General features: G+C 42.0%; 1 protein-coding gene across 1 annotated transcript; it reads right to left on the reverse strand.

Moving 5' to 3' along the window:
* Positions 1-8,967: 8,967 nt before the first annotated feature.
* On the reverse strand, positions 8,968-10,759 carry LOC122019771 (E3 ubiquitin-protein ligase PUB23-like). Its single transcript, XM_042577285.1, has 2 exons — positions 9,267-10,759; positions 8,968-9,194 (listed from the first exon to the last, which is right to left on the reverse strand). The coding sequence occupies exon 1, from the start codon at positions 10,588-10,590 to the stop codon at positions 9,409-9,411; it is 1,182 nt and encodes a 393-aa protein (XP_042433219.1). The 5' UTR covers positions 10,591-10,759; the 3' UTR covers positions 8,968-9,194; positions 9,267-9,408.
* Positions 10,760-14,722: the final 3,963 nt, after the last annotated feature.

Genomic DNA, 14,722 nt, shown 5'->3' on the forward strand with positions numbered 1-14,722 from the left:
GCTAACTTCCTGGACTGGTACAGAAATCTGAGAATAGTTCTCACTCAGGAAAGAAAACTGTACGTCCTGGAGCAACCCATTCTCGAGGCACCTCCTGCCACTGCCACGCGAGCTGATCGCGATGCTTACAAGAAGCATCAAGATGACGCATTAGATGTGTCATGTCTTATGCTCGCGACCATGAACTCTGAGCTTCAGAAGCAACACGAGTTGATGGGTGCTTATGATATGGTTGAACATCTTCGTCAACTATATCAAGGACAAGCGAGGCACGAGATATTTGAGATCTCTAAGGCACTGTTTCAGTGCAAGATGCAAGATGGGACTCCCGTAGGCCCATATGTACTCAAAATGATTAGGTACATAGAAAACCTATAGAGGTTGGGATTCCCACTTGGCCAAGAGCTGGCCACTGACCTGATCTTGCAATCCTTACCTGATAGCTATAGTCAATTTGTTCTAAATTACAACATGAATGAAATTGACAAGCCACTGCATGAGCTGCTTAGCATGTTAAGAACTGCTGAGCTCAACCTTAAGAAGGTTAAGCCCAACTCTATTATGATGGTTCAGAAACACAAGGGCAAGGGCAAGCCCAAAGGTAAGGGAAAGTCTCAAGCCAAGGGTAAAGGCAAGGCACTGAAACCCAAAGGAGGGGTTGCCAAGGATACTATCTGCTTCCATTGTGGTCAGACCGGGCACTGGAAGAGAAACTGCAAAGTGTACCTGGAAGATCTTAAGAAGAAGAGAAGTGAGACTTCTACTTCAGGTATATATGTTATAGAAGTCAATCTATCTATTTCTTCATCATGGGTATTAGATACCGGATGTGCTTCTCACATTTGTACTAAAGTGCAGGCGCTGAGAAATAGCAGGGCATTGACGAAGGGCGAGGTGGACCAACGCGTAGGTAATGGAGCACGGGTTGCTGCTGTTGCTGTAGGAACTTATTCTCTATCTCTGCCCTCTGGGCTTGTACTAGAATTGGATGATTGTTGTTATGTGCCTGCTCTGACTAAGAACATTATATCAGTTTCTTGTTTAGACAAGAAAGGTTTTTCATTTATAATAAAGAACAAATGTTGTTCAGTTTATTTAAATAATATGTTCTATTGTAGTGCACATCTGATGAACGGACTCTATATTCTAGACCTTGAGAACCCTATCTATAACATAAGTACCAAGAGGTTCAAGTCAAATGACATGAACCAAACCTATATCTGGCACTGTCACTTAGGTCATATAAATGACAAACGCTTATCCCAGCTCCATAAAGATAGTTTGCTGGACTCATTTGATTTTGAATCTTATGAGACATGCGAGTCATGCCTACTGGGCAAGATAACCAAGACTCCCTTTAGTGGACACAGCGAGAGAGCGACTGACTTGTTAGGACTTATACATAGTGATGTATGTGGCCCTTTCAATGTCACTGCCAGGGGTGGTTATAGGTACTTCATTACATTTACTGATGACTTCAGTAGATATGGTTATATGTATCTGATGACACATAAGTCAGAATCCTTTGAAAAGTTAAAAGTATTCAAGAATGAAGTACAAACTCAGCTTGGCAAGAGTATTAAGGTACTTCGATCAGATCGAGGTAGAGAATACCTTTGCCATGAGTTTCGTGACTATCTAGCTGAGTGTGGGATTCTATCCCAACTCACTCCTCCTGGAACACCACAGTGGAATGGTGTATCTGAAAGGAGGAATCGTACCTTATTAGATATGGTACGATCTATGATGAGTCACACAGATCTTCCCATGTATCTTTGGGGCTATACTCTAGACACAGCAGCATTCATTCTCAACCGAGTTCCATCTAAGGCTGTAATAAAGACACCATATAGGATATGGACTGGGAGAGATGCCCAGGTGTCTTTTATGAGGATTTGGGGTTGTGAGGCTTACGTTCGACGTCAAGTCTCGGACAAATTGGGACCCAAATCTGATAAGTGCTATTTTATTGGATATCCCAAGGAAACGAAGGGATATTACTTCTACATTCCCAGTCAACACAAGATAGTTGTGGCTAAGACTAGGGTATTTCTAGAAAGGGATTTTGTTTCTAGAAAGACTAGTGGGAGTACGTTCGATCTTGAAGAAGTTCAAGATGTGGACCATAGCACTGAAGTCTCGATGGAAGTTGAATTTGAACCACAAAGTGTTGTGGATGATGTTGTTCCACAAGGAGTTGAGGAACCACAACCAGTTCAAGTAGACCTACCTTTTCGCAGATCTGATAGGGTACGTCGTCAGCCTGAGAGATACTCATTTCTCTTGTCTGACCATGATGACATTGTGCTCATTGAGGATGAGCCTACCTCCTATCAGGAAGCTGTGATGAGACCAGATTCCGAGAAATGGCTAGAAGTCATGAGATCCGAGATGGAATCCATGTACACTAACTAAGTATGGACTTTGGTTGATCCACCTGAAGGGGTCAAACCCATTGGGTGTAAGTGGGTCTTTAAGAGAAAGACTGACATGGATGGACTTATTTATAAGGGTCGCTTGGTAGCTAAGGTTTCAAGCAAATTCATAGTATTGACTATGATGAAACCTTTTCTCCAGTAGCGATGTTTAAGTCCATTCGGATCATGCTTGCTATTGCAGTATACCACGATTATGAGATCTGGCATATGGATGTCAAAACCGCGTTTCTGAATGGAAATCTGCTCGAGGATGTGTACATGACACAACCTGAGGGTTTTGTAGATCCACAGCATACTAGGAGAGTATGTAAGCTGCATAGGTCCATTTATGGACTAAAGCAAGCTTCTCGGAGCTGGAATCTTCGATTCGATGATGCAATCAAACAGTTTGGTTTCATCAAGAATGAAGATAAACCTTGTGTCTACAAGAAGGTTGTTGGGAGCACAGTTGTCTTCCTTATATTATATGTGGATGACATACTACTCATTGGGAAAGACATCCCTTTGCTGCAGTCTGTCAAGATTTGGCTAGGGACTTGTTTCTCAATGAAGGACTTAGGTGAAGCATCCCGCATTCTAGGCATACAGATCTATAGAGATAGATCTACGAGATTGCTTGGCCTAAGTCAGAGTACATACATTGATAAGGTATTACTACGGTTTGCCATGCAGAACTCCAAGAAGGGATTTCTGCTGATGTCACATGGTGTGAGTCTTTCGAAGACTCAAGGTCCCTCTTCTAGAGAGGAGAGAGACCGCATGGATCAGATCCCTTATGCTTTAGCCATAGGATCTATCATGTACGCCATGCTATGTACTCGTCCTGATGTCTCGTATGCTTTGAGCATGACGAGCAGATACCAGTCAGATCCAGGTGAAAGTCACTGGATAGCGGTCAAGAATATTCTTAAGTACTTGAGAAGGACTAAAGAATATTTCTTGATATATGGAGGCGATGATGAGCTAGCTGTAAGGGTTACAGTGATGCTAGCTTCCAAACTGACAAGGATGATTATCGATCGCAGTCTGGGTTCGTGTTTTGCATAAATGGTGGTGCTGTGAGCTGGAAGAGTTCGAAGCAGGACAGAAGCCGAGTATATTGCTGCATCAGAAGCGGCAAAGGAGGCAGTTTGGATCCGCAAGTTCATTACTGAGCTTGGGGTGGTTCCTAGCATAGCTGATTCGATTGAGCTCTATTGTGACAACAATGAAGCAATTGCACAGGCTAAGGAACCTCGCTCACACTAGCGGACCAAACACATACTACGGCGCTTCCATCTCATTCGAGAGATTATCGACAGAGGAGATGTGAAGATTTGCAGAGTACCCACTGAGGCTAACATCGCAGATCCCTTGAACAAGGCTTTGGCACAGATAAAGCATGATGGTCACACTAGGTCATTAGGCCTTAGAGCCTATACTGATTGGCACTAGTGCTAGTGGGAGATTGTTAGTTAAAGCCCTAGACCCAATCATTTGATGATTGTTGTATGGACTCATTGTATCATATTTCTTATGTATATAAAGGCATTTGTTTATGGTTATTATGTTTACTTGTATTGGTGCCAAATAACTAAGTATAATAGCATCCTTGAGTAGAAGGTTCTTACCTATATCAATCGATTGGTTGAATCGATAGTGAGATGATATAGGGAACACTACTCTTAATCATTCCTAGTCAAGCATTAATGTTCAGGGACAATGTTAATGCGACGAGACTAGCATGTAGGTCAACTCGATGACTTGATCTCATAAGTCATGGATATGGAGATATCAAGTTGACACATGAGTATGCATTAGAGAATGTATACTGAATGACCCGCCATGAGAAAGTATCATGGATCGTTGTATGAGTTTCATATACTTTCTCATGTGGCTATTAGTATGACTATTAGTCCTTGGACCTGAAGTCACCATGGTTCCCTACATAAGGAGTTACATACTTTGGCTTCGTCAAACGTCACCCGTAACTGGGTGGACTATAAAGGCGGAGGGATGTGAGTGATGTAGGTAAGATCTATCCCTCCTATATGACGGGAGTGACATCATTATTCTTGATAGAGTGATAGCAAACCTCAAAGGCTGTTCTTATTCGTTCCAGCAAGGAAGAATCTAAACTAAATAGCACTACATGGCACAGAACAACCTCATGGCAGCAAGCCTCAAGAACAAATCTTACAGCTTAAATCCCGATTCTGTAGAAATCTAAACCAAGGTTCAAAGTGGCAGATTCGGATGGAATCATCTAAGCCAAGATAGTATAAATAATATCTACACTTATCCAAGAAGAAACCAAAAATCCAAATCCTCAATTCGCGGCAGCAAGCACAAGTAGAAAAATCCGTACAGCATGCTTCAAATTCCAGAGATGCAAGGAAACATCCAAACAAATTCGGAGCAACTCCTACCACAGGTGAGTAGTACTTACCCCTTGATTGCTTGGACTTACAACCGAGAGGGAGAGGCGACTAGGGTTCCGGGTGGAGCTTGAAACTCGGCGGCTCCTTTGTGCTTCCGAGTTCCCTTCATCGGGATGACCACCCACGGGTGAAGACTGGCCGGAAAAGGGCTTCGCCGGCGCCGGAGAACAAAGCCCTAGCTTTGCTGCGTTTTCGCCCGAGTCCAGAAGCGCCGACGCACACATGAGGAGAAGAGAAAGGAATTAGGGTTCGGGAAAGAAATTAAACTCTTTTAACTATCCGGTATCCTCAGTTCTAATCGTAACTTAAATATATTTCGATATAGATTTAATTAAGAAAGGTTCGGTTGGTCTGTTGGTTAAGCGAATTTCTGCTTAATCCGAAGTTTTCGGTTCAAACCTCGGCTTTGATAATTTTTTTGCCAAACTTTCTTTCGTTTTGTAAAAATATCAAACGACCTCCAAAAATTATATAAAAATACTCTAAAAATTCCTAAAAATCTCTAGAATATTTTAAAATTATTTCCAAATATTTTTATAGACTTTTAGAACTTGAAATAGGGAAAATTGGGTCGTTACAACGTAAGTCCAAAATGTGTTATTAGCATGTTGTTTTGCTATTATGTTTTCCCTAACTTAAACGTATTGTCAAATATCAAAAAGGGGGAGATTGTTAGATGCAATCTTGAGGGTATGTGTGACCATGCATTTTGATGTTTGGGCAAAGTATTTAAATTAGGTTTACCCTTGTATTTGATATGTGTATATGAGTTATGTAGATTTGTAGGATACATATATGACTCAGCTTGATGGTTTTAGGTTCGGTGAAAGATGGAGCATCTAAGGGACCGTAGACAATGCAGCAAGGACAAGAGTTGAGGAAAGCGCACTTCAAGGCATACACAAAGGATAGCATTAGGACAAACCACGGGCTTGAATGCATCCGAGGGATAAGAGCCAAAGGAAGAAGACTTAGAGGCAAGAGGTTAAGGCTGTGATGAAGAGTCAAATGAGTTATGAGGATCCGAGTGTGAGAGAAATGTACTCGAGAAGGGAAACCCTAGGTTTAGGATTTTACCAATCGATTGGTGTATATACCAGTCGACTGGTGGTCGAGCTGGGAAAAACAAAATGTTTCTGTTGTCTCAATCGAAGTAGACTAGTTGACTGGTGTAGGTACCAATCGACTGGTATCGAGTCGTTGGGGTTGTAATGGTCGAATTCCACAGAGGACCAATCAACTGGTCCTGACACCAATCGACTGGTACCAGTATAATCAGCTTGGTTGTTTTCCCCAAGCTCTATATAATGGAGCTTGAGGTGGTTGGTTTGGGTGACGAAATTAGACTTGATTAAAGCCTAATTAATAGTCACCAAAGTCTCAAGTGCTCATTGTATTCCAAAAGGTCTTAGTAAAAGTTGTAGTGAGGCTTCTCCACCCACAAGGAGACTTGAGGTAGCCGGAATTTACCGGGGGGCTAAACCACTGACGGATAGGGATCATCTACGTTACGGACAGCCATGGAGTAGGAGCAAGTTATCTCTGAACCACGTAAATAAGCGTGTCAAGTTTGGTTTGCTTTCTTGTCTTTAGATTAGCTTTCTATTTGTTATTGTTTGTATTCCACTGTTCTACCATCATAGGAAAGTAAATTGGGGTCAACATATATTCAACCCCCTTCTAGCCAGCCACCGATCGCCAACGGATATGCCTATGAGAAGTGGAGAACTGAGTCCCGGAGATCTGCCCGGCTATAGGGTCGATCGGGTTTATGTTGGAAGTCATGCCCATGAGAAGTGGGGAACTGAGCCCTGGAGGTCAAATTGGTCATGTTTATATTGGGAGTAATGCCCATGAGAAGTGGGGAACTGAGTCCTGGAGGTCCGACCGGCTATAAGCCCGATCAGGTTTATCTTGGGAGTCATACCCATGAGAAGTGGAGAACTGAGCTCCAAAGATCCTACCGGCTATAGTGTCAGTCTGATTTATGCTGGGAGTCATGCTCATGAGAAGTGTGGAACTGAGCCCCGGAGGTCAAACCGGTTCTAGGGCTGGTCGGGTTTACGTTGGGAGTCATGTCCATGAGAAGTGGAGAACTAAGCTCTGGAGATCTGATTGTCTCTAGAACTGATCGAGTTTATGTTAGAAGTCTTGCGCATGAGGAGTGGGGAGTTAAATCTCGTTAAAAGTGGTCCATTCAGATACATACATATTGATTTTGACTGTCACATCATCTTAATTTTGACTTGACTTTAACTGTCGCATCATCTTGACTATCAATCCTATATTATCTTTGGGGTCACTCACAATAGTCATATCACCCATGATCTTATTTTATATATTTTTAATACGGAATTTTAATTGTATCCTCAACAATTGAGACATGGAGGACACCGAAGGAGATATCAGTAATAATGTCAGTAGTTGAGGTCAAAACATGATTGCTGACTTATCCGATCATACTTGAGTCACATCTAGGTTGGATCTAATTTCTTTTAAGTCATATTTGATCCACTGGAATTTTCACTTTTAATTTAGCATCACTTTTAACTATACGGACAGACCATAAAATTCCGCTGTATTAGCCGGATCATAGGTTATGGAACAAGAGTTAGAAACTATTGTACCACGTATATTAATATTGTGTTTGTGAGTGGGTTGCATTTTGAATTTATTATTTTCTTTTTTGTGGCATATTAAATTGTAGCTAACAAATAAAAGGAAAAACGAGCGCTACTCATCCTCTACTAATTACATCTCACGGTCCTAGCAAGTTGCACCATGACTAGTAGAGCAATAGTACTCATTCCAAATATAAGAATAACTAAGAAATTAACCCACACATAATAAACTCTAGTCTAAACATATTAAATGAACAACATCTAGGTACATCATGATATTGATATCCACAGTGGAAAGGAATACAATTAAATTATTTTTTGAATGGAGAATTAATTATGAAAGGATCGAAGTTAAATTAGTCATTAAGAGTGGCATATTTTTTTTTTTTAATCAACTCACTTTTTCTACATTGTTAAGGGAAAAAACTATAATTAATAAGTAAAGAATATTAAAGTAAAATAACTTTATTCTTTTGTATCAATCCAATGCGAGATGAGACACATTACCTCGTCCTGGCTCGCCATCATACATCATCCAATGGCTCGATCTAATTAGTTGACCTAAACACAATTCAACAAATGGTATATATATTTTGCAGCCCATTGATGTCTAATTAAATGGTTTTAAAAACTTGATGCAGACTTTTTCGTCTGAGCTCGATCGTTGCTGCACAGAGATTTCTGCTCGATCATGATCTTCTGCGTTGAAATTAAAAGCATGCGACGCAACAAGATCTCAGCGACTTAAGTGACTTTCGGGGCTGCTGTCACAGCAAGTCAACCCGTCCAAGATGACGGCTCTGCATGTGTTTGATGAAAGTCGCAATGAAATGTATTACATTAATGCAGAAATTTAATGCTGAAGACGCCACCACTGACCACGCCCGTCTCTCTCAGTTTTCTTTATTGATCATTCTTCTTCTTCTTCTCCTGCTTCTTTTAATGTGCAGGCAATTGAAGACTAGCTATCAATCTGCAGTCAGTTCTAGAAGAGGCTGATTCAAAAAATAAATAATAAATAATTTCTGCAAATGGAAATAAATTCTTCAACAATACTCGAGTAAACGGATTGTGTTATTTCCAAGTAACAATAGCCATTGCAGATAATTGTCTGATCAGTTGACTTTTGTGTGCACTTTGCTATTGAGATTATCCATTTGTGAAATTAAGACAGCATTTACTAAGGATATGATCAGATAATTTACATTCTTATTTTAAAATTATTCTTATTTTTCATATTATTACAACAACTATGTGTTCATAGCTGTCGCAATATAAATAAACTGTGTTATAGCCATTATAGTTCATAACTATTACAAAACAACTATGCAACTACGTTGTAGTTGTTGTAACAACATCAAAAATAAGGATAGTTCATGGAAGTAAAATGGATGATTTTCTTTGATAAGAAATGAAAAAAAAAAAAAAAGAACACTCCGCTCTTTTGAATTTTTTTTTTTTAAAAAAAAAACTGAAGTTACGTGAAAATAAGGAGAGAAAAAGTAATGGATGAAACTTCACAACTTTCCAAACTGATAATGGATGAAACCCACCATGATAAATAAACCTACCTGCAGATCGATATAGTTCCTTGGCAAAACCTGAAGCAATCAGAAATCATCGTAACACAAACTCCATGCATATACACACACGCCAATCACCGATCACCATGCAATAACTTTTTATTAATTTAATCATCACCATTAATTGTTTGCCTGAGAATTAAGGAAAAGTTGGAATTACTTTTGCATGAAATTAACATAGAATTATATTACAACGCACCGTACCTGATCTGCTAGTACGTACTGTGATCGATCGAGGGAAAAGGCAGCAACTTTGAGATCGATCGAGGGAGGTTCAAAAATATTGATCGAGAATTATGAGCAGAGATGAGATTTGATTAATCGAGTGGTGAAGAGGGATAGGGGCTTAGGAGAGATGGAAGCTAGGCGGGAGGCACGGCGAGGCCCTCCACGCCCGAGCGTGCAGCCTCAGGATCTCTCTGGCCTTCTCCTTCGTCTTCCTCCTGCACTCCAGCTGCAGCACCAAGCAGAGCTCCGCCACCGCCCCCACCTCCTCCATCTCCCTCACCAGCCCCGGCGTGGCTGCGTGCCGCGCCACCGAGTGCAGCACCCTCACCGCTCTCTCGCTCCCGGCGTCCGACACCCGCAGCAGCTTCGTCGCCACCGCCGCCACGCCGGCCGCGTGTGCCACCAGCTCCGCCCTTCCCTCCGCGCACCTGCACGCCTGGTCCATGCCCACCAGCGCCAGCTCGCACGCCCGCCGCTCCGGATCCGCCAGCAGTACCTCCACCAGCGCGGCCACCGCGCCGGCGCGCACCGCCTTCACGCGGCTCCGCCCCGTCGGGCACGAGCACGCCGTGGCCAGCACGCGCAGCGCGGCCTTGGTCGCTTGCTGTGAGACGCCCTCGCGCACCACGTTGACCACCTCGAGAAAGACCTCCTCGCCGAGGGCGGCGAGCTCGTCGTGCGACATCTCGCGCACGAGCACGTCGAGTAGATGCATAGAGTTGGCTCGCGATTGGATTTGGCTGTCGCCTCGTCGCCGCAGAATCGCCGTCAACGACTCGACGATGCGCGGATTTCTCCCGACGAGGTCGGCTCCCGAGACCCTGAGCGATCGGAGAATATCAAGTGCCTCGGCGCAATGCGCTTCCTCGCCGGCGACGACGAAGGAAACTACGAAGTCGACGGCGCCGGAGGCCGCCTCGACGCACCGCTTGCCGCGCTCGCTCTCTTCCACGACGGCACGGAGCTGGCGGAGGGCGGCAAGCGGGTGCAGCTCGAGGAGCTCCGCGACGCGGGCAGCATCGACCGCCGGGAGTTTCACTGCCGGGAGCAGCTGCTTAGCGACGCCGTCGAGGGAGCACCAAGATCGGATGAGGCGGCGGAGGGTGTGGTTCGGGGTGAGGATTTCAGAGTCCGGCAAGATTTTTCTCGACACGGGGCAAGTGCTCCGGCGGCTGGCGAAGATCCAGTGCTCGATGCTTTCCCGATCGTATGTGATGCCGGTGGAGAGCGTCACCGGATCCTTCATCAGCTGCAGAGATATCGGACACAGAAAATAGGACGGCACTTCCTCTCCCTCCATTAATGGCGCACGAATGATCAGAGAAGGCGGGGAACTATGTGGAAAACAATGATCTGGTAGAGTGTTCTACCATTCAAGGATAAGCACGCAGTGGGCCGGACGCCATTAGGAGCGTTGACATCGCCGCCAGCGACGGTCGACACATCTGAAAAGTCTTTCACTTTGACCGTGCGCCTACTTTGTTGGAGGTGCCCGCGGCGTCGCCAAGGCCCCGCTCACGTGAGAGTAAAGAAACTGATAAGATTTAAAAGTTTTATCTAGTTGAAATTGTAGCCAGTAATCCACGTCGTAGTTTGTCCAAGTAATCCACGTCGTAGTTTGTCCTAGTTTTAGGCTTATTGATTCATTTTTAGATCCTATTAAATAGGAGATATGGTTTGAGGGATTCTACTGTAATAAGCCTATTTATAGGCTCTGTTTGAGTTCGTAGAGACAGATTCATAAGAGCTTTCAGTTTCGTTTCCTCTTAACTTGTTAACAGTGGTATCAGAGCGAAGTTGTCCCCCTTCACTTTCCTCCCTTGTTCTGTTCTCTGTCCAAACCCTCCCTCGTAGCTGTTGAAGCCACAAATCTCGCTGCCGTAGCAGATTTCCTCCGGGTGCATGCAGTGCCGAAGACATAAGTAACTCAAAAGAACGACGGAGAAGGCAGGAGGTGACAGTGGGGACAGATCCGGCCAAGAAATTGTGAATCGAAAGAGCGTCGAAGGCCGAATTCGAGGGAGATTAGAAGTTTAAATAGTATTTGGACTTCGAGGGAGGTGACAGTGGTGACTTGTTATATTGTTCCTATTTTGTGTGATAAATTGTTTATTTTGTGTGATAAATTGTTTTCTTCAATGGCATCCGAAAATAATTTTGTGCAACCAGCGATTCCACGCTTTGATGGTCACTATGACCATTGGAGCATGTTAATGGAGAACTTCTTGAGATCCAAGGAGTATTGGCAGGTTGTTGAATCTGGAGTAGCAGAGCCAGCAGTTGGAGAAATGCTGTCGAGTGCACAAAAATCAGAGTTAGATGCGTTGAAGCTCAAGGATCTTAAGGCAAAGAACTATTTTTTCCAAGCCATAGATCGAGCAACCTTGGAGACAATTCTTAGCAAAGAAACATCCAAGGATATTTGGGATTGCATGAAGAAGAAGTATCAAGGAAATGCCAAGGCTAAGAGGGTGCAGCTTCAAAGTCTTCGGACAGAATTTGAGACTTTACGCATGAAGTCTGCGGAATCTGTTTCAGATTTCTTTGCAAGAACCATGGCAATTGCCAACAAGATGAGAATATATGGTGAAAAAATGCAAGATGTCACCATTGTTGAAAAGATTCTTCGATCAATGACACCAAAATTTAATTTTGTTGTCTGTTCAATAGAAGAGTCAAAAGATATTGATGAACTTACAATTGATGAGTTGCAGAGTTCCTTGTTGGTTCATGAACAGAAGCTCAACCAGCAAGACAAAGAGGAGCAAGCATTGAAAGTTTCAACAGAAAATCAGTCAACACAAAGAGGAGATAAAAGGCAAGGAAGAGGAAAATTTAAAGGACGAGGAAGTAATTATCGTGATAGCCAACAACAACGTCACCAGCACCAAGAAAATCAATCTCGTGGAAGAGGAAGAGGAAGAGGAGGTAATCATTCAACAACTTATAAACATAAGTCCAATATTGAATGCTATAGATGTCATAAGTATGGTCATTATCAGTCAGAATGTCGTACTAATCTGAATAAACAAGATGAAGAAAGATCTAACTTTGTTGAAAAGGAAGAAGAAGTCTCTCTTCTAATGGTGTGCCAGGTAAATGAAGAAACCCAACAAAATATGTGGTATCTAGATACTGGCTGCAGCAATCACATGTGTGGAGATAAGACGGCATTTTCTGAACTGGATGAATCATTTCGCAACACAGTCAAATTTGGTGATAACTCTACAGTTTCTGTCATGGGAAAAGGAATGGTAACTATCCAAACCAAAAGAAATTCTTTTCATACAATATCTAATGTTCTGTTTGTCCCAGATCTAACGACCAATCTCCTTAGTATTGGTCAGTTGCAAGAAAAAGGGTATGAGATCTCTATTAAAGATGGAGTATGCCAAATTCACGATGCAAAGATAGGTTTAATTGCTCAAGTTAACATGACAGAAAATCGCATGTTCCCTCTTTACTTGAACAATATCACTTATCCATGTTTTTCAGCAAAGGTGAATGATGTTTCATGGCTATGGCATTTTCGTTATGGCCATCTAAACTTTAGTGGACTGAAGACTTTGCAGCAGAAACATATGGTAACTGGACTTCCTCAAATTATTGCTCCTTCTGAAGTTTGTGAAGAATGTGTTGTTAGCAAACAACATAGAAACAATTTTCCAAAAGGGAAATCATGGAGAGCAAAGAAAGCTTTAGAGTTGGTGCATTCCGACTTGTGTGGCCCAATTAATCCACACTCTAATGGAGGTAAGAGATATATAATCACCTTCATTGATGATTTGAGTCGAAAAACTTGGGTATATTTTTTGCAAGAAAAATCTGAAGCATTTGCAGCTTTTAAGAGCTATAAAGCGCTAGTTGAGAAAGAAACAGACAGTCAAATCAAAGTTCTACGCACAGATCGTGGCGGAGAATATATCTCACAAGAATTTTCAAATTTTTGTGAGAATCATGGAATCAAAAGGCAACTAACTGCGGCTTATACTCCTCAACAGAATGGAGTTTGTGAGCGGAAAAATCGCACTATTTTTAATATGGTGCGAAGTCTTTTGGCGAAATGTGGTATTTCAAAAGCGTTTTGGCCTGAAGCAGTCAACTGGAGTATCCATATATTAAACAGAAGTCCTACACTTGCAGTTCAGAATATGACACCAGAAGAAGCATGGAGCAATCAAAAACCAAAGGTAGATTATTTCAAAATTTTTGGATGTATTACTTATGCTCATATTCCAGATCAGAAGAGGATCAAGCTTGATGACAAAGGAGAAAAATGCATATTTCTTGGTGTTAGTGATCAATCAAAAGCTTACAAGCTTTATAATCCTATCACTAAGAAAATTATCATCAGTCGTGATGTGATTTTTGAAGAAGGAAAATTTTGGCAATGGAATAACATCGTTACTGAAGAACAAATACCTACTAGCTTTGATGGAATAGATGAAGAGCAGCAATCAACAACAGAAAATAACCAACAACGTTCATCAGAAAATGAAGTAGACATTCCAAGCTTGCCAACAACAGTAGAAAGTGAAGAACTACCTCAACGCACCAGAAGAAGACCTGCTTGGATGGCAGATTACGAGGTAACTGGAATTGGTCAATCTGATGATCCACTTACATATTTTGCCCTGTTTTCCGATTGTGACCCTACAGTCTTTGAAGAAGCTGTCAAGGAATCAAAATGGCGAAAGGCCATGGATGAAGAAATTAAAGCTATTGAACGGAACAATACATGGGAGTTAACCGATCTTCCAAAAGGGCATAAAACAATTGGGGTCAAGTGGATATACAAGACCAAATTGAAAGAAAATGGTGAAATTGACAAGTACAAGGCACGCTTAGTTGCAAAAGGCTACAAGCAAGAATTTGGAGTTGATTACAAAGAAGTGTTTGCACCAGTTGCAAGACTTGACACAATTAGATTGGTGATAGCATTGGCAGCACAACGATCTTGGTCTATCTTCCAATTGGATGTTAAATCAGCATTCCTGCATGGTGATCTTCAAGAAAAGGTATTTATTGATCAACCACCTGGTTATATAAAATCTGGATTTGAAAATAAAGTTTATAGACTCAAGAAGGCATTATATGGACTAAAACAAGCTCCACGTGCTTGGTATAGTCGTATAGATGCATATTTTTCAGAGGAAGGGTTTAAAAAATGTCCATATGAGCATACACTTTTTACAAAGATTGAAGATGGAAGAAAAATGCTCATAGTCTGCTTATATGTGGATGATCTTATTTTTACAGGAAATGATAGTGACATGATTACAAAATTTAAAAGATCTATGATGCTTGAATTTGATATGTCTGATCTTGGGAAGATGCATTATTTTTTGGGCATTAGAATAGTTCAATCAGCAACTGGAATTTTTATTTCCCAAAAAAAGTATGCTCAAGAAATTTTGGACAGGTTTCAAATG

The sequence above is a fragment of the Zingiber officinale genome, chromosome 9A, assembly GCF_018446385.1.
Source record: "Zingiber officinale cultivar Zhangliang chromosome 9A, Zo_v1.1, whole genome shotgun sequence".
NCBI lineage: Eukaryota > Viridiplantae > Streptophyta > Magnoliopsida > Zingiberales > Zingiberaceae > Zingiber > Zingiber officinale.